Source organism: Budorcas taxicolor, chromosome 21 (genome assembly GCF_023091745.1).
Source record: "Budorcas taxicolor isolate Tak-1 chromosome 21, Takin1.1, whole genome shotgun sequence".
Lineage (NCBI taxonomy): Eukaryota > Metazoa > Chordata > Mammalia > Artiodactyla > Bovidae > Budorcas > Budorcas taxicolor.
In genome coordinates, this window is record NC_068930.1 from 68,751,795 (window position 1) to 68,771,009 (window position 19,215).

The 19,215-nt window shown below is 62.3% G+C and overlaps 1 protein-coding gene across 3 annotated transcripts in view; it reads left to right on the top strand.

The window, feature by feature from the left end:
• Window positions 1-17,824, top strand: part of EVL (Enah/Vasp-like) — a 71,814-nt gene extending 53,990 nt beyond the window's left edge. For 2 of the 3 annotated variants that reach the window (XM_052659634.1, XM_052659633.1), the window contains exons 4-14: window positions 618-681; window positions 3,255-3,319; window positions 4,286-4,515; window positions 5,158-5,279; window positions 7,482-7,542; window positions 10,107-10,173; window positions 11,692-11,758; window positions 11,854-11,916; window positions 15,774-15,840; window positions 16,182-16,239; window positions 17,358-17,824. In XM_052659634.1, coding sequence (XP_052515594.1) covers window positions 618-681; window positions 3,255-3,319; window positions 4,286-4,515; window positions 5,158-5,279; window positions 7,482-7,542; window positions 10,107-10,173; window positions 11,692-11,758; window positions 11,854-11,916; window positions 15,774-15,840; window positions 16,182-16,239; window positions 17,358-17,395 — 902 coding nt within the window. In that variant the 3' untranslated portion in view covers window positions 17,396-17,824. The remainder of the gene's footprint in view (window positions 1-617; window positions 682-3,254; window positions 3,320-4,285; window positions 4,516-5,157; window positions 5,280-7,481; window positions 7,543-10,106; window positions 10,174-11,691; window positions 11,759-11,853; window positions 11,917-15,773; window positions 15,841-16,181; window positions 16,240-17,357) is intronic. The other variant, XM_052659635.1, reaches the window with a different exon arrangement.
• Window positions 17,825-19,215: the final 1,391 nt, after the last annotated feature.

Sequence of the window (19,215 nt, forward strand, 5' to 3'; positions counted from 1 at the left end):
AGCCAAAGCCTGATTTTGTTGTAAATGTAACACAGCAGCAGCCTTTGTCTGAACACGAGGCATGCGCGGCAGCCCTTGCCGGGGCCCTGCCTTCCACGGCCGCTCACTCGTCCTCTGCCGCCCCCGTCACCTGCCCTCGCCGCACCTCCAGGCTCCTGGGTGCAGGCAGGAGGGCATCCCGCCGTGGGGAGGGCCACGGGCTGAAATCCCCACCCCGACTCTTCCTGCTGGGAGGTCACTCCCCTGCTCACAAGGCGGAATAAAATGGACCCACTGGGTTGGCAATTCCAAGTTGGAACGGCTTTGTGGGAAGTGGAGGGACTGTAGTTCGAGGTTAGGGGATTGAGGGCGAAGTGGCAGCCGCACGTGCCGTTTGAGGGGAAGGAGAGAGGGGTCAACACGAGAAGGGATGAGCTTGAACCCTGTGAAGTGGCTCCATGGGAAGACCCACAAGAAAGGGGACAGAGGGGTGATGAGAGGATGGTGTGGGCCGGGGCGTCGCGAGGTTGAGAGCCAGCGTGAAACCGTCTCCTGGGGGGCAGGGGGCAGAGGCGGGGCCAGCCCCCGGGGTTCTCTCCCCGGTAACCCCCGTGCCTCTGTGCTTCTCTTCCCCACAGGCCCCTCCAGCCAGCGTCAGGTGCAGAATGGCCCCTCTCCCGACGAGATGGACATCCAGAGGAGGTAACTCCCCCCAGCAGGGCTGGCGTGGGGGGCACACCCAGGCGAGTGGCGGGAGCACAGGCCTGACCAGAGAGGAAGAGGAGGCAGCTGGTTGCCACTTTGCCAGCGACGACATGAGCATGTGGTTCCACAGAGCGAGGGCACCGCTGACTCCGGAGCCTCACCATCAGCCTGGCAAGAGTCCCGGCCCGTCCACTTATGAGCACCCTCCCAGGTGTATTAGGAGGTTGTCATCCAGGGACCCGGGGATGTGGCCAGGGCCGCATGCAACCCGCCAGGCCAGTCTGACTGAGCCCGTCCTAGGCCCCCGTCTCGTATCTGTCTGGAGGCCTTTTGAGCCCCGGTCTCTCGTTGGAGGCCTTGGTGGGTGCCCCGCATGGCCTCTGCAGCGGGGGTTGAAGCGGACGGAGGCCGCGAAGGCGCTCTGGGCTACAGCTGCCCACGGGTGGCCAGGCCGGGCTGCGGAAGAGGCCGCTCCCGTGGGGTAGAGTGGCGCGTCTTGAGTGTCTCGGGCAGCGCTGTTGTTGTGAAGTTACAGAAGAGTCGCGGTGGCTAAGGAGCCGCCGCCTCCCCAGTCCCTGTGCCAGAGAGCAGGGCCAGGCCGTGAGCCTGGCCTGCTGGGCAGGGGCTCTGCATCTCTAAGGGCCTGGCACCCCGGCTCCGTGGAGCCGCGCCGGGAGGCAGCCTTGGGCCACATCCTCTCCAGGGGAGCGGAAGAGGACTTGGCTGCTGGGCCTGTGGCCAGGCTCAGGCAGAGCCCGAGGTCCGGGCTGGGAGGCCCTCCCCTGGCTGAGGCGTCGGGGTCCTCGCCTGGAGCCTGTCCACTGCCCTGAGAGCCTTCGGCCCCCACAGTGGACTTCGTGACCCTGGGCCTTAGCCTCCTGTTGGCAGATGGCAACGTTAGCAAGGGAAAGACGGGCACACGCTTCCTAGACTCGGGTCACAGAGGCTCCCATTTATTCATCCCTAACCTCTCAGAAGAATACTGTGTGGCTTACTAGGGCTTTTGCACGCCTTGTCTCATTTTAACGCTCACGTTAGCCCTCGGGGGTTACCATTACCCTGCTGTTTCTCACGTGAGCCACTGAAGGCGGGAGAAGAGAAGGGGAGCAGAAGTTAGGAGCAGAACCAGGACTGGCCCTGGCCCAGCCCTCTGCCAGCTCCCAGGCCGCCTCCTTGAGAGGGACAGAGGTCCCACACGGCCTGCACTCGGGCTCTCAGAGCTGGAGAATCACCACTGCCAAGTCCAGCGTCCAGGGCCACTGGCTGCAGAGGGCGGTTCACTTTTGTCTGACCCCTGGAGGTCAGCCTGTGACCGCAGGCATCAGACTCCAGAGCAGGGACCTGCTGGTCAGGACGGAGGGAGGCCAGGAGAGGTTGCGTGGTGCCCACGAGGGACGCAGTGAGCCCAGCACGGAGCCATCCTGTCTTCTCACCACCAGCAGCCTGTGTCCACAGAAGACTGATTCCTCTCGTGGAGGGATTTGGGGCACGTGGATCCTGCTGGAGCGGCTAGAGTTGGGGGTGATGTTTTGGCAGTTTAGATGGAGAAGCTTAATGCAGATGCTGCTGGGAGTTTTTCAAACATCTTTAGTGTCTTTTTCAATATTTATTAGATATTGGGCACAATCCTTCCAAGAACCCATGACACGTGTTCTTATTTATGGAGAGGCATCTAGGCCCAAGAAAGGGGAAAAGCTCCCCCATGACTCCCAGAGTGGGGACCGGAGAGCACTCTGCTGCTCAGTGGCCGTGCAGTGAGCCCCACGTGTCGCCTGTCCTTCCTCCAAGGTGAACGCGCTGGCAGCCCTGCGTGCTTAGTCCCCACCAAGCACACCCGGAGCAGCCAGCCCAACGCCCGCGCGCTGGGAACCGGCGGTGCAGAGGCACGGCCGCGGCCTCTCTCTCTGCGGGTGCCCTGCCGCCTCCCGCCCAGGAGCACAGTAGCCCTCAGAGCAGTCCTGGGCCCCGCGCCCTGAGACGGGCCTTCAACGTCGGCAGTTCAAGCTGCACTGCCACCCACAGTCCACGTGACTCCTGAGCCCCTCCCGCACTGGCATGGCAGCCCCAGACTCTGTGCACGTGCTTGTGGGCCCGTGTCTTCACTCAGCCAGCCTTGAAGAGCAACCCAGGGCCCCTCCTGTCAGGAGCCAGGAGGTTGTCCCTGCTGAGGTCACCCGGCACAGCCACACAGCCTCCCGTGGGCTTAGGGAGCTAAGCCAGGTGGAGTGGGCGTGAGTGGCCCTGAGGTCGTGTCTGCTGAGGCCTCCAGACACCAGGCAAGCTCGTCCAGCCTGGGGGAAGCTTGGTCACTCGACCAGATGGTCACTTCAGCCTCGTGAGGGGCTCCCTGCCCAGGTGTCAGCGGCCATGGGCTGCTGGCACTGCCCTGGGTGGGGATCTGGGCTGGTCACAGCTCGGCCTGTGTAAGCGGGGACTGCAGGCCCGGCAGGCAGAGCCCAGGGTAGGACGAGGCGGGCTCGCTGCTGAGCCCCGGGGGCACCGGGAAGCCTGACTCTGCAGCCCAGGCTCTGACTCAGACTTGTTCTCGTTCCGCTGTGGCCGCTTCTCAGACAAGTGATGGAACACCAGCACCAGCAGCGCCAGGAGTCTCTCGAGAGAAGAGCCTCGGCCCCAGGTGAGAGCATCCCCCCTACGGGGCCACCCCGCCCCGGACGGTGCCGGCCACACCCCACATTTCTAACTCGGATCTGACCCTGTCGCCGTGTCAGCTCTTCCCCTTCACGCTGAACAACCCGGGCTCCCTGCCCGGCCTCCAGGTGCGCAGGCCCGGTCCCTGCAGGCCCATCACCCCGCGAGCACCCCTCCTGCAGCTCCTTCACTTCCTCCGGGGCCGCCGCCTCCCTCGCACCCGTGCCCCCTTCACCAGACCTCACTGCTGTCCCAGCATGGTTGTTCCTTCCCTAAGGAAGCTTTCCGTGGGCTCCTGGCCAGCTGGAGCCCCTCCTCACAGGCCAGGGTAGCACTGTGTGCCTGCTCCTGGCGGCACTTGTCACCCTCCGCAGAGACAGATGTGCAGTCGTATGATTGGCTCACTGCTCCCCACCAGGCCGTGAGCTCTGAGAGCACGGAGCCCGCGGTTACTGGTCCCCAGCGCCCTGCACAGGGCCCGGCAGGCAACAGAGACTCGGGTGGTGGACGGGGGTCGGGGACAGGACTGCCCAGCCTGCGGCGCCGCTCCTGGACACATGCCCCCATCGGCCCTGCCGCCGTCCCCCGAGGCCAAGGGGGCGGGTCCCCGTTGCATCTTGGGGACTGACAGCTGCCAGTGCCTAGGAGGGTGCTGAGTACCAAGGGGGAACAGAGGGGGAAAAAGAGATACTATTTGGGCACCAGAGGGCTTCCTCTCCCCTGGAAGACCACCACTGGGCAACAGGAAGTCAGTGGAGCGCGGGGGTGCAAAGCCAACATGTGACACTGGGTCCAGCCAGGCCCCAGGTGTCAGGAGAGACTGATAGTAGCAGGCGCCTCCTGAGGGGCTTCTTGGAAGAGGTGACCCTGAGCCGTTCCTCGTACGCAGAAGAGCGCCCCAGGAGGCTCCAGCTGGGCCTGGGCACTCACTGAGCTCACCTCTGTGTTTCAGGACCCAGCCTCCAGCCGGGGCACCCGTCCTCTGCAGCCTGCGCCCCCCTCTCATGTAGCGGCCCTCCACCCCCCCCCCCACCCCCTGTCCCACCGCCACCCACGGGAGCCACACCCCCGCCCCCGCCCCCACTGCCGGCTGGAGGAGCCCAGGGCACCAGCCACGACGAGAGCTCCGTGTCCGGCCTGGCCGCCGCCCTGGCTGGGGCCAAGCTGAGACGAGTCCAGCGGGTGAGCGTCGTGGGCCCCAGGGGCGGGTGGGGGGAGGACGAGGCTGGGGGACCCTTCCCTGCCGGGGGGAGCAGCACCACCCTCCCCAACCAGACAGCACCTCCTGCCGCCTCGGTCCTGGCTCCCTGGTTCTCGAGAGAGCTGGGGCGGCACTGCGTGAGGCTGGAGCTGCCACCCTCCTAGACAAGGAAACCCAGGGCCGGGCTTGTGAACAGCTTGTCCGGAGCACGCAGGTCACCAGCGGCAGCTTGGACTCAGGCCCTGGGTCTGCTGAGTTTACATCCATCAGCTTCCTCAGGCTCAGCCGGTGCACCCCAGCCTTCCCCAGTGTGCTGGCAGGAGGAGCTTCTGGAAGAAGGCCGTGCGTGCGTGCTAAAGGGCACCTCTGATACAGAGTAGTGCCCCCTCGCCCCTCAGGTCACACCGGCCTCGTCAAGGCTGCTGACCGTGAGCCAGTGGACCCAGGGCGTGTCTGTGAACAGTGACCTCCAGTCGACGGCGCCCTCTGGACTCTGTCGCCAGTGGGTGGGGCTGGGGAGATGGGACCAGAGGGCCTGGCCTGGCCTGGCCTCTTTCCGCTCTGCTGTCACACCCAGCCCCTTTTCCCTCAAGTCACCGGCCTGAAGCGCCCTCTCCCCTTAGCCAGAAGATGCATCCGGAGGCTCCAGTCCCAGCGGGTCCTCTAAGTCTGACGCCAACCGGGCCAGCAGTGGGGGTGGCGGAGGAGGCCTCATGGAAGAGATGAACAAGCTGCTGGCCAAGAGGTGGGTGTGTCGACTGACCCCAGCTCAGCCACTTGTCTCGAGCTCCTGCTCCCAATGCCCGGCCCAGGGGTGCGGGAGGTGGACAGCACCACCCTCCCCAACCAGCAGCCACTGTCCCCCTGGCTTCAGCCGAGCAAGGGGACTGTCACTCAGGTTTTCCCTTCTCTGGGGGTCAGCATGAGACATCGAGCCAAAAGGAGTCCTCTCAAGTCTAAAGCGTTCCTCATTTCAGTTTAACAAGTGTTCGTCTCAAAGTATCTGCCATGTCCCAGCCTTGTCCTGAGCAGAGAGAAATTTGAAGATAATTTCGGAGATAAATTCTCAGGGAAAAAGAAAACTATTCCCCCTGGGGAATGGGTGATGATGGGGCGTGTCCTGTGGGGGTGGTTACAGGGCCCCCAGGAGGAGTGACCAGGTGGCCGGAGCCCCCAGGGACGGAGCAGCAGTGCCCCCACGTCCTGGTCAGTTCCGGGGCCCGGGCCTCCACTCCCATCCACACTTGTTTGGTCCCCAGCTGAATCCCAGGCAGGTGGAGTGATCAGTCAGCCGCCTCTGGGGGGTGTCGCAGAGCTCGGGCTGTACTTGTGGACGTGGGGTGGCAGCAGGGGTACGCTGACGGGGCCCTGTGCCCTGGCTCACCCGGGCACCGGAGGACTGGGGAGCAAGCCTCGGAGCAAGCAATGCAGGCCGGTTGGATTCCATTCCAGGGGAGCCCCACGTTAAAAATAGAAGATTTTCTTTAAAAACAATATATGCACAGTCACTGCAAGTCCAACGCCAGTGCATTCATAGTAACAGCTTTGCCTTGATGGTTTAGACCAAACGGAGAGGAAGTTTCTGAGAACAGGAAAAGGCCAGTGAGCCAGGAGCCAGGGAGACGCCAGATGGCTGGTGGCAGAGCCGGGCCCGCAGTTAACACAAACCCCACACGACCGGCAAGGAGCCGTCACGCTGCCCCATGAAGCCCCGCTCGGCGCTGGATGTCAAGTGGAGCCAGTGAGATGCCCTCATGGGCTGTTTCTTTGAATGAAGGTCCTGGCAGAGTTGCTGGCTCCTCCCTCGAAGGGCTGCCCCACACCCTTTCCCAGGCGGGGGCATCTTGTCCACAGGTGTCCTGCGCAGGAAGTCTCCATGGAACTGGAGGGGCCTGGTCTGCTGTGTTTTCTTGGAAGACTGAACCTGGCTCTGGGCAGGCGCCATGTCACGGGCACAGTGGCCGGCCAGGGAGGAGCCGGGGTGCTTGCACCCAGCGTTGGAAATAAAGACAGGACAGCCAGCCCAGAAACAAATGCAGAGGCAGGACTGAGCGGGCACACTGTCGGGAAGAAGATGTCGGGGACGATTCCCGGGTTTCTGAGAGGACCCATCCTTCCCGGGATGAGCCAACAAAGAAGGGGCCCCAGTGTGACTGAGAAGGCTGCAGCGTGGGCTGGTCTCCTCGACGGGGACAGCCCGCTGGTGGCCGTTCCCCCCCATCAGGCCAGTTTCCCCCTTGATGGGCAGCTCACTTGTGAGCTCTTGAGCACGGTGTGTTCTGGCAGCTTCAGAGAGGCTGCTGTGTATGGGTTTGAGAATTAGCCAGATGTCGGTGCCCAGTGTGGCCAGCAGAGAGCAGGGAGTTTTCAGGGTGTTTGAGCAGGGGCTCATCCCTGGGGGGTGCTGTCAGTGACCAGAGGCGTCTGTCGGAGCCTTTCCTTCCTGAGCAGCTCTTGGCGGTATCCGGGTTGATAGGGCGTGGCTGCTGAGCTCCGAGGCAGGGGACTTCAGGGAGACAGGCAGGCTTCCTTCTCGCGCAGGTGGCCCGCAGGTGGGATGTCCGCAGCGTGACCTGTGGGCTGGGAGCTGTCTTGCCCCTCGCAGCCAGGCCTGGGTGTTCTGAGGCCATAGCTGTACCCAGCTCTTCTGACTGGGACGGGGTGTGGACCAGCCTCCTGCCCCTCAGGTGCTGCAGACAGAGATGCGAGTGTCCCCATGACCCTGCCAGACCAGTTTGGCATCCAGGGTCCTGGGACCAGCATAGAAGGCCTCCACACTCACTCAGGCATCACCCCAGGCCAGATGGGTGCCTGGACAAGTTACCTCCTCCACACGAAACTGGTTAGACCCCAGCAAGGGGCTTAGGATCACGTCCGCATAGAAGAGGCATCCGGTCAGTGTGGAAACCTCCGGGGCTGATGGTGTGTGTTCTCCCTTCTGTGTTAGGAGAAAAGCAGCCTCCCAGACAGACAAGCCGGCTGACAAGAAGGAAGACGAAAGCCAAACAGTAAGTGCACCCACCGCCAGCCTGCCCCGGCTTCCCGTGCCATGTGGACACACCAGGCCCCGCGGTGCCGGGGGTTGGACAATCACATGATAGATCCTTCACTGGGTGATTGTAGGAGGGCAGGGGGATTCCTGTCCATCCCCCTGCTCCACGGGGCAGGTCTGCAGTCACTGAGCGTCTGGCAGCCTCGTGGGAGAGGCAGGTGGGAGGCAGAGAAGCAGGGTCCAGTCAGGAGTGTCGTGACGAGAGGGCCTGGAGCCTGGGGAGCTCAGACACATGAACAGGTCTCCTCGACAGCCTCGGGTGCAGTCACGGTAGGGGGTGTCTGCTTCAAGACCAGGGCTGTTGCTATTTATTTCTACTCCTAAAAGATGTCACTCGAGTCCATCGATTCCAGCAGAGCCTCGGATGAGCTGGGCAAAGGACCCCGAGCCTCAGGCGCTTGTCCGGATCAGGATCCTAGAGTCCCGTCTGTCCACCCAGAACTCCACGTGCCTGCCTCCACGTAGTGCGGCTAAGGCTTTTGTCCTGTGTGTTAAGCTTTCCCTGTAAAAACAGATTCCTGCTAAAACCACTAAGTTTAGACCTTAATTGCAGACCGCATACAGGTTGCATCTCAGTGACAGAAATGCCAGGGCACGTGCACTTCCGTGCCACTGGGTGAGGCTCGCCAGGCGAGGCGCAGGGCTCCGGTCCTGCCAGCGGCCCTCCCACCCCCTCATCCCCAGCCTAGGCACGTGCAGCCCCCTCGGCCCCCACAGCTGACTCCTCCCCAGTCTGGACGTCTCTGCATAAGCATTGGTCCCTGAGAAATGGGCTCCCAGACCCCAGACTAGGTAAGGCTCCCTGCAGCTTGGTCCCCGGGCGCCTCTCCCTGCTGTGCTTCTGCTTGGCTCTCAGCGCACACATGTGTCTCGTCTCCTCGCCCCTTGCTGCCGGAATGTGAGCCCTGCGAGGACCACGCGTGCACGTCCCCCTGCCCGCATGCCTTGCACCCGGTGTGGAGCCCATCCAGCTGGCTCCGCCTGAATACCTCCAAGTGCAGAGGCCTGTGTGGCCAGGAGCCTGGAGGTAGTCACAGGCCTCTAAAGACTGGCGGGTTCCAGCCAGCACCGCCAGCCCCAGCTCCCTGGGCTCTAGGAAGAGAAGGAGTGGAAGTGCTCCGTCGTATCCGACTCTTCGCGACCCCATGGACTGTAGCCCGCCAGGCCCCTCTGTCCATGGGATTCTCCAGACGAGAACACTGGAGTGGGTTGCCATGCCCTTCTCCAGGAGATCTTCCCAAGCCAGGAACTGAACCTAGGTCTCTGGCATTATAGGCAGATGCTTTACTGTCTGAGCCACTAGGAAAAGAGTAGGGACCCAGGAGAGATCTTTGACCCCAAGGGTGGAGTTTTCCTCCTCTGACTCCCCTTTCTCTGTAGGCCTCTAGGCTTGGTTGCATGCAGTCGGGAGGCCCCACCCACATGGGAGCAGCCTCTTCCAGGGCTGGGACAGTCCCGCACAGCAGAGCGAGTGCAATGTGGCCAGGGACACTGGCGGCTGGCCTTTCTTTTTTCTTTTATTTGGCCGTACTGCGCAGCTTGGGGATCTTAGTTCCCCAACCAGGGATCGAACCTGGGCCCTCAGCAGTGAAAGCAGTCAGTCCTAACCGCTAGACCTCCAGGGGAGTCCCTGGCTTTTTCATTTCTATACTTTTCAGTGTTTTCCAGATCTTCACCGAACATGTACAAAGTTTCAAGAAGGAAATGTGGAGCCCTCCGCATTCGGGAGAACTCCACACTCCCGAATGTGGAGTCAGGTGGCTTGGGCGGGGCTACTGCCCCTTGCTGGCCACGGGGCTCTAAGGATGTGTCCCAGGCATGAAGAGCACAGCCCCCAGGCTGCGAGGTGGCTGGCGAAGGGGTCTGCGGGGGTAGGGGGGCTCTTCCCGGCTTGCAGCTGAAGCCGGACTTCCCTTTATATAGGGAGCAGTCTTATTAGTTATTTTTGAAATAATAGAATGATGTTAAAAATTTTTTCTGGTTTATTTTCCAGTTACTCTAATTTCACCCATAATATCTCCCACTCTGGCCTGTTTCCTTTGGGTCCTGGTCCCCAGGCACACGTGTTGATTTCCATAATTTCATTAACTCCACTCTCTCACAGCGAGAGGCCTCAGGAGATCTTCCTAGGGTCTTCCTGTGGGTCTTCCTCTGGAGACCCACAGCCTAGCACATTCTTTTGCCCCTGAATCAGCGACTCCGAGAACTCTCTCCACGCACCCCACAAATACGGGGTGGGGGTTCCTGACAGTCACGAGGTCAGTGCTCGGTGCGGAGGCCAGGGGTGAGCAGTTGTCCTGACTCCGCTGTGTCTCCCTGCAGCCTTCCTCCCCGACTGCCATGGGGTGGAGACCTGGGGCTTCCGTTAGCGAAGCACCATGGTGGTCTCACGGTAAAAGTAGCACTCGTTCACTGGGGAATTTGGAGAACTGCGGTCCCCTAGATGACCTGGCCCGAAAGTCCCCACCCAGCCGCCCTTCCTAACCAGATCGGCAGCAGAGCCTTTCTCTTCCGTTTCAGGAAGAGCCCAGCACCTCTCCATCTCCGGGGACCCGAGCAGCCAGCCAGCAGCCCCCCAACCCGTCAGGTAAGGGGCCCACCCTGCCTGCACCAGGCGTGGGGTCCTAGAGTGGGAGGGGCTCTCACAGGAAGATGATCTGACCCCCATGGCCTCACTTGGCGGATGAGCAGAGGCTGCGCTGGCGGGGCACCCTGCCGTCTTACAAGGAAGCCGCCCCGACCCCTGTCAGTGGCCGCCTGCAGTCGGAGCCTGAACATGTGCAGGGCATCCTGGGGGAGAGAGCGCCCCCGTCCAGCTGTTTCCCCAGCGGGCCTGCCCACACCTAGGAGGGGTGGGGAAGATGGGACTGGAGGCTCAGCTTCCTGGCCTTGGGCCCTGCTCTGAAGAGGAGCATGTAAATACCGCAGTCAAAACGCCAGGGTGCTCCTTGTGAAACACCAGGATGTTATGGTCACCACCAGGGAGCCTTGCTCACTGAGCAGTCAGCCAGATGAGGCCTGCAAAGCAGACGGCCTGGAACCTAACCTGGTCCGAGCTCTGAACGGGTGTGGTCAGAAGAGCGCCTTCAGACTGTGTGGTGGGAAGACGCCACGGCATCTGGTCCCTCAGTCATTCAGCAAACGTCTCGGGGTCTGCTCTGAGCCAGGCCTGTGCTCCCGAGCGTGTGGTGGGGCCGGGGGGGACAGAGAGAAAACAGGAAGCCTGTGGCGAGAGGCTCATGCCCGCTGTTGGCAGCTCACTGGGGCACGGCTCTGCGGCCACCTGGGCCTCATGTCCTGCCCTTCTGCTGGCTCGTCGGCCTCCCTGTGAGGCCGGGGTCTGTGGCCTCTCCTCAGGCAGTGCCACGATTCTTGGTGAGTGACCGCGTGAACGCCTCATGTCCCAGCAGAGGGGCTGCGAGTTCCTAGTTAGAAGCTCAGTGCTTGTAAGCGGTGTGCCCCGGGCCACGTGCCGGAGCTCGGGTGTGGTCCTGCTCCCAGGTCCACCCTGCAGGCTCAGCGAGGGTCAGCCCACGGCCTCCAGGCTCAGCTCAGAGCAGCTGGCCCCTTCTGCCTCTCTGCTCATCCTGCCAAGTCAGGGAACTCAATTCATTTCAGTGGACCTCTCGTAGTAAAGTGAAATGCAGTTAAAGAGCACTCGAAAAAGGAAAGACAAATCAGCTTCCAAGGCCAGGTCGGGAAAGAGTCAGCAGCATTGTGTGGGGAAAGCCACGGAGCCGGGGACGGCGGGGGCACTGGCTCCCAAAGGCGAGTGTGGGGTGCGCTGAGGGTGCAGGCGAGGGGCTTCCTGTGCCTCCCCGGCCCACTGCTGGGGGCACAGGCTGCTTCTGGAGGTCCTGGTTCAGAGCTTCCCTGCCCAGCCGGCGCATTCCCAGGAAAGCCCTAGCCATGGGGAGAGGACTTGAAACCAGGTCAACCGAGTTGCGGGAGCGGGGGCTCCCGTCCTGAGTTCGGGAGACGCAGGTGGCAGGCCTGCGAGGGCCGCCTGGGCCACGGGAGCCTGGGCGGGGCCGTCTGCCTGGGATACTGCGGGGCGCAGGGCCACAGCACACTCCCAGCCCTGAGGCGCTTCGTCCACCGACAGAGGCCAGCCGGAAGCCCTGGGAGCGGAGCGGCTCAGCGGAGAAGCCCGTGTCCTCCTCGCTGTCCAGGTGAGCCGCCCCAGAAGCCCACGCTGCACCTGGGGCGGGGGCCCAAGCGGGCCTCGGTGCCAACTCACCTCTGCTCCATTCCACCCACCGCGTAGAACCCCGTCTGTGGCCAAGAGCCCGGAAGCTAAGAACCCCCTGCAGGCACAGCCTCATTCTAGGTACCGCACCGCCCGCCTCTGGGGCCGCCTCTGTCCCCTCCCGCGACTAACACCTCGGCCCCTGTCGCGTTGTCATCTAACAGCTATCTCTGGGAGAGGGCGGGCTGTGCGTCGTGAGGGACAGGGCAGGCCGGGTCCTCCTCACCCTCATTGATAGGGGGCCCTGAGGCCCGGGGGGTGTGACTGTCCAGAGAGGCCGTGGGGAGCCGCGGAGGTGCAGTCCCAGCTCTGGGCTCGCCAGCCAGGACACCGGGCTAGCCAGGGGCCCTCTGCAGCCTCCGCTGCTCGCTCCAGCCCGCGCGGAGGTCTGCTCACCCCCCCGCAGCGTGGTCGAGTGTGGACAGCAGCCGCACACAGCGAGTACCCCTCCCCAGCGCTCGCTGTGCCCCGCGGCCTACAGTCCCGGGGCTGTCCCCGCACCGCCCTCCTCCGCTTCCTCTGCGTCTTCCCAGGGAGATGCTGGCCACGTTTCCCAAACCAAAAGCTGAGGTGATAACAGGATGGGTTGTTTGCTACGGAGGTTGCTCAAAAAAAACCTCAGGCAATCAGATAGTAACCACAGGCCGAGCGTGGCCTGAATGTGCAGGCTTCTAGAGCCCACACTAAGGGGTGTCTCCATCGCCCGTCACGAATTGGAGGGAAACAGCCCAGAGCAGGTGGCGCTTGGTCCTGGTCTGGCTGAGTCAGCAAAGAGAGAGCTCTGGCCAGCTCCGCAGGAGCAGTGAGGACAGACACGGGTGCTCAGGGAGGGCTGTCCCGGTGTCAGCCAGGGCTTGTGGGGGTCCCGAGTCAGCCAGCTTCTCGGCCAGGCGTGAGGTCCCTGCCTGCACAGAGCTCGTCTCCATGTGCAAAGACCCACAGACAAGACAACCATGCGTTCCCACAGGTGCTCGGGGGAAGACACCAAGGGTTCCGTGGTGGGCAGTGCCAGGCACAGAGGGGCTTTAGCGAGGGGGCTTCTCAGAGGCAGTGTTGAGCGGACACGGAGGAGGGAGCCCGCCCTGCAGAAAGTGGGGGGGGCGGACTTGCGGTCTGAAGGAGCAGCGAGTGCTGAGGCCCCGAGGCCTGCTGCCACCCTGGCGAACTCAGAGCAGAAAGCAGAGCAGCATGGCTGACAAGTGTAGGACGTGGGGAGGGCGGAGCAAGGCACACTGAGGGGAAAGGCGTGGGTTAGTCCCACGCACAGGCCGCGGTCCGTGCACCCTGGGCCAGGGCGCCATAATGCAGTGCCTCTGGGCCGCTCGCCTGGCTGGAGGCAGGAGGTGAACCCGTCAGGCGGGAGCCAGATCAGGGCCGGGGAGGCGAGGCGAGCAGGGCCCCTCGGCAGAGCTGGCTGCTTCCTGCTGGTGGAGCAAGGACAGACTGCCAAGTTCCGAGCAGCCAAGCGTCTCTCTCAGGGTGAGAACACTGTCCAGGGTATTCTCACTGGGAAAGCAAGTTCTCCAGCTCCGAGCTGGAGTGCTTCCTAGACTCACAGATGGTGCCCTGGGGGCAGCCACTGTAGGGCCCACAGAGATGTCGGGGTCACTGTCGGGGTTGGGGGGCTGTCCAGAGGGGAGGACCAGGGCCCAGAGAGGTGACGTGGTTTGTCCCGGTGCCCCGGAAAATCGCTCTAGAAACAAGGACTATGAACCTACAGCAAGGCAGGGGACCTCTTTCCCCACCAGGATCCAGAATTGCACTCAGGACCACGTTTGGCCTCTTCACTGAGTTCGTCCAGAGATGTGCAGGAGCACTTAATTTTTTTCTTTTTTAATCTGGGTATGTGCACTGGACCACTAAAATTTTATTTACATGGCATTCCGTGGTTTTTCAACCCAGCTTTCCTGAGATATAATTGACATCTAACGTTGTGTGAGTTCAAGGTGCCCGGCATGGTGACTTCATGTGTTAGATGCTGTAAATGATTACCGCAGGCAGGCAGGTTTAAACATCCGTGACCTCGCACAGGCACCTTCCTCTGTGTATGCGGTGAGAACTCGCAGACCTCCTTGCTGCGCTCCTCCCAAGTGCGCAATGCAGCACCTCCAGCCACGGCCACCGCGCTGTGGGCTCAGCCCCGCGGCCTGCCCGCCTCGCTACTGCAGCCTCGCGCCCCTCGGCAGCCTCACCAGCCACCCCCACCCCCACCCCTGGCAGCCACCAGGCCAGTCTGTTTCCATAAGTTTGGCTTTTCGAGATTTGTTTATTTTGTGTTGGAGTATAGCCGATTAACAAGAAACGTTGTGACAGTTTCAGCTGCACAGCATGGGGACTCAGCCATACCTTTGCTTGTATCCATTCTCCCCCAAACTCCCCTCTCATCCAGGCTACCACATGGCCCTGAGCAGAGTTCCCTGCGCTGCACAGGAGGACCCTGTTGTTCACCCATTTTAAATACGGGCTTCTCTGGATTTTACGCATAAGTGAGATCACGCAGCATTTATCTTTCTCTGGCTTATTCACTCAGCACCATGTCCATGTTGTCACAAACAGCAGGACTTCCTTCTTTCTCGTCGTGGAATACTTCATTATATAAGTGTGTGTGACGTGTACCTATACATGTACACATGTGTGCGTACACACCCACGTAGATACAGATAGGACGTCATCTTCATCCACTCATCGGCCAGTGGACACTCAGGGGGTCTCCGTGTCGTGGCAGTTGTGAACAGCGCCACGGCGGACGTGGGGTGCGGCCGTCTGCGGGGAGCAGCGAGCTTGTTCCCTCTGGGTGCGTCCCCAGAAGGGGGATTGCTGGCCCACGTGGAGGCTCCTCCACTCTGTTCTCCATCTCAGCCGCACCAGCGCTTCAGTGTCCTGCCGGTTCTCCGCTGCGGAGGACACCAGCCGGACCTAATCTGTATGGTGACGCCTGGCAGTCGTGCCAGTTCCCCCAAGTGTGTGTCTGCTGGTTGTCACATGTCCACTCCCCCAGTCCGTGTGTGTCCGCCAGCTCTCACGTGTCCACGGGCTTCAGGTGTGTGCCCACCAGCTGTCACGTCCATGATCCCTGTAGGCGGCTCTGACCACATCATTTCCCTGAACCTGCCTCTCTCTCCATGTGGGGAGAGAAACTGAATCCAGAAAGTGCTCCCTCGGCACCATGATTCTCCTTTGAAAGGCCAGGTGAAAGCATTTGCCAAAATTTTCTTTTTTTTTGACCACGCTGTGCCACTTGTGGAATCTTAGTTCCCTGACCAGGGATCGAACCTGGGCCCTGGCAGTGAAAACACTGAGTCCTAACCACCGGACCTCCAGGGAAGCCCCTGTTGAGACTTCTCAGGGAGGATTCATGTGCAGGGAACATTAAATTTCAAGCCAGCTAAGCTTAGTTCAGAAACGTCAGAGAAGGACAGTCCCCAGAACTGAACCCTCTGCCTGAGAAGAGCAAAACCACACGCAGAGCTGGTCCCCAGCACCAGGGCCGCTGGCTCTTGTCACACATGGGTGCCTCTGGGCTGAGCAGTTGTCTCCTGTTTAATGCCAGCATCACGGGTTCTCCCCAGGCCGTGGTCTAGCCGGGATCAGAGCCCTCACTCTGAGAACCAGCTTATCAGCATCCTCTTCCCAGGGTTGGGCGGGGGGAGGAGCGTGTGGCTCAGAATGCCGTCCACACGCGTGGGCGCTTCCATGTGAGCACTGTCAAGTCGGGAGACCCCAGGTCCTGACGCTTGGGTTGGGAAATACAGTCATGGTATCCAGGAGGCCCGCTCAAGGTGGAGACAGGGTGTGAGAGTCCTTTCTGAAGCGCCAAAGCAGCAGCATTTGAAGAGGGCAGAGCCAGGCCCTCAGCGGGCAAGCACTGGGCACCCACTTGCCTGTCGAGCTCGGCCCCCCAATGCCCACCCAACCACACCCCGCCACCCTCTCCCCAGGGTGAAGCCGGCAGGGAGTGTCAACGATGTGGCCCTGGATGCCTTCGATTTGGACCGGATGAAACAGGTGAGTGTGTCTGTCCAGAGGGGCTGTGAAGGAGCCGGGCCTGGGGGCTTCTCGGGGCTGCGAGGGTGGCAGGTGGTGGGGAGGAAGGGGGCGGGAAGCCACATGCATCTTCACCAGGAAAGGGCTCCGGGCCCTCCCAGCCTGCCTCTTGGGGGGGCCGCCCTGGCTTCTCCCAAGTATTTCTGAGGCATCGCAGGGTGTCCCATCCCCCGTCACACACACCCTTCCCCAGTGCGGGGTGGGGGGCCGCTGAGAACACAGAGGGACGTGGCTCTGAAGGGAGCCCGGCCTCCCTGCCTGTGACCACGGCCACCTTCACCCCGAGGCCCTGCTCCCAACAGGAGATCCTCGAGGAGGTGGTCCGGGAGCTTCACAAAGTGAAGGACGAGATCATCGACGGTGAGTGGCAGGGACCCTCCACCCCGACCCCCACCACGGGGCGGCGCCCAGCCGGGCTCACGCCAAGGGTCCTCGGGGAGGGCAGGGGTGCCTGTGCCCAGGGCTGCAAGCCAGGGGCCAGGAGGACCCAGCCAGTGAGGCTGTTCTGGGCCGGAAAGCTGAGGGTTTGCGCTGAGGGGTTTCGTTCTTCCTCCCCGCAGCCCACACCAGCCTCCCAGTTCTCTGGTTGGGCAGACTGAGGCTACTCAGACAGATTAAGGAGCTTGTCCAAGTGGGAGCACATGCTCGCGGTCTGCACCTCGGTCTGACCTCCCCAGGCTCCCTCCTGGGGGAGCCAGTCCAGAGCAGCTCTGAGCCATCTGTTCTTTATCTTGGTACCGCGTGGACTTAGATCACTCTCTCTATCCTGCTGCTGCCGGTCCCTGAGCTGGGGGCTACAAGGGCAGCTGCTGCCTTCCCAGAGGCTAGAGGGCCCCAGAAGCCGCAGAACTACCTACGGGCCTGACCGAGTCCACAGCCTGCTGGGCGCTGCTGGCCTGGGGAGCAGGTGTGCGGCTCCAGAGAGCAGGGCCTCGTCGCAGTGAATCACATCCATCCGTCCACTCCCCAGCGGAGCCTTTGAAACGGCCGGCTCAGATCTGGGGCCAGAGGAAAAGGAAAGGCGTGGGCCGAGCTAGCTGAGCCCACAGAGCAGGGAGGCGCGGTCCAGGCGCCCCCCACTTCCCTTGCCATCACGCCTGGGGGACTCTAGAGAGAGGAGAGCGGCTGGGAGCCAGCGGAGCCGGACTCCTGCCCAGGGCTGGGTGATCAGCCACGCCCTGTCCTTGATCCAACAGAGAGCGCTCAACTTCCTGTTGGTCCAGTCGCCTACCAGGCTGGGATGGGCAGATAAGGAATTAATGAATGAAGAGGGGAGACAGAGCGGGAGCCAAAAAAAGACAGAGGCCAACTGTTAACCCCACTTTATTGCTGGGTGCCCCTGCCTCGGGAGGCCATGGGCCAGAGGGGTCGGGGGGAGCTGGGGGCACCTTGGTCTCCGCCTGCTGTGGCAGCCTCAGTGGACGCAGCCCGTCGGGTGGGCAGCTGGGACTGAGCCTCTTTCCCGCCCTGTCCCCCAGCCATCAGGCAGGAGCTGAGCGGGATCAGCACGTCGTAGGCCAGAACCCCCGACGCCGCCCACAACCCGGGCCACCTGACGGCGGGGACCCCATGGAGCCCAGCACCCAGGCCTCTGGCACACTCAGCACGCGCTGAAGCTAGGACGTGCTTCGTTTAAAAGTCTTAACCTGTGATAAAATATTAAAATGAGAAAAGTTCAGTTCCTCGATTTTTTTAGATTCAACCTGACAGAACACCAGGCCTGCCGCCTTTTTTTGTATTTTATATATGCCTATTTAAGTGTACGTTTCTTTGGGTTCATAGAGAAGACACCCCAAGTCACGCGCCTCGTTAGAAGGTCTCAAGTTCTCTTCTAGGTGCCCCCGGGAGCAGCGGCCGCTACCACATGGCTCCTCCCTGCATCCTGGCGGCAAGGATCCGTCCACGCACCAAGCCGTCTGTGTCCACGTGGTAATAAACGCTTACTGTCCACACTCTGGCTCCGGCTTGTTCACTCAGCACCAGCTCCTGGTCGTGCCTGGCTGGGGAGGCCTCTTCTTGGGGGAGGGCCTGCAGAGTGGTGCCAGGAGTAGGGGGGCCCAAGACGGGGCCCTTGGGAGTGAAGCAAGGAAGGACGGGGTGTGAGCCGCCACCTCAGGCACTTCCAGCGGGAGTCCTGGGGCTGCTCCCGGGCCAGCCTCCTCCAGGGAGCTGGGCCCTGTGTGGGGCCCATGCAGGAGCATCAAAGGGGACCAGGAGGGTGTACCTGCTCAAACCCCCACCCCCACCTCCCAGATGGGGCCCTGTGACTTGGGCTCAGCCAGACAGGAAGGCAAGGCAAGCAGGCGTGGCCTCTGCCCTGCAGCGCCTGTGCCCATCAGAGGCACGTCTCAGACCATGCAGGGCTGAACCACAAAGGGCCTGGCCCTCAGCGCTGCCCACTGCTGCCCCTGTGCCCAGAGTGGCCCCAGCTAGTAGGAAAGCTTTGAAATCCTGTGACCAGCCTCCAGGACAGCAGTGTGCCCTGGCCCTGGCCCAGCCGTACTCTGGGGGCCGTGGGAGGAGCCCCCCACCACAACCCCCCAGTCTGGCTCAGGAAATGGGACCACTTGCTGGCCAGGCTGGACATAGTCCATCTCCGTGCATGCTCCCAGCAACTGAGAGACAGGAAGCTGCTCTGCATGTCAGAAGGGGAGCGGCTTTAACCCACAGTTCCAAGAGGCACTCTGCAGCTCCTCCCACCTCCCACGGTCCAGGAATCCTGGGGCCATGGGGAGGGGGGCTGGCAGGTGTCCACAGGGTGTTCCCAGTTGCCAGGCTGCCGCCTCCCAGGAAGGTTAACAACCCTGGGCTCTGGGCGGGGTCAGGTAAACGCCTGGCAACTGGGAGGGCTAAGCTGGGCTCGGAGCTTGCCGATTGGCGCTCCTCTTTGGCATCGAGCGCAGGGGTCTCCTCCCCGGGGCCATCCCAGTGGTCAGACCACTCGGTGCCACTCCCAGCCCTACCACACCTGCCCCCAGGGTGGTCCTCGGCCTCCCCAGCCTCACATCTCCAAGGGGGGCTGTATTTCCCTCACCCGGGCACCCTCCTGCTGCCTACCTGCCTCTGGGAGACCCAAACCCCTATCCCAACACAGCCCCTTCCCTGGGCCAGGGGCTGCTGATGCCTCCCCCCTCACCTGTGCCATCAGCCTTGGCTTAGCCAGGACAGGCTGTGCCCCAAGTCCTAGAGACACCATCAGAGCCTGCCCTTCACGTGGGCTGTCACCCCTCGGTCCAGCCACCTGTCCACCTGCCATCTCCCCAGCCCGTGGTACCCCTTCTCCAGCTTCACACCTGAGCTGGTGAGGGTGTGGGCTCAGGCTGGAGCAGGAGTGAG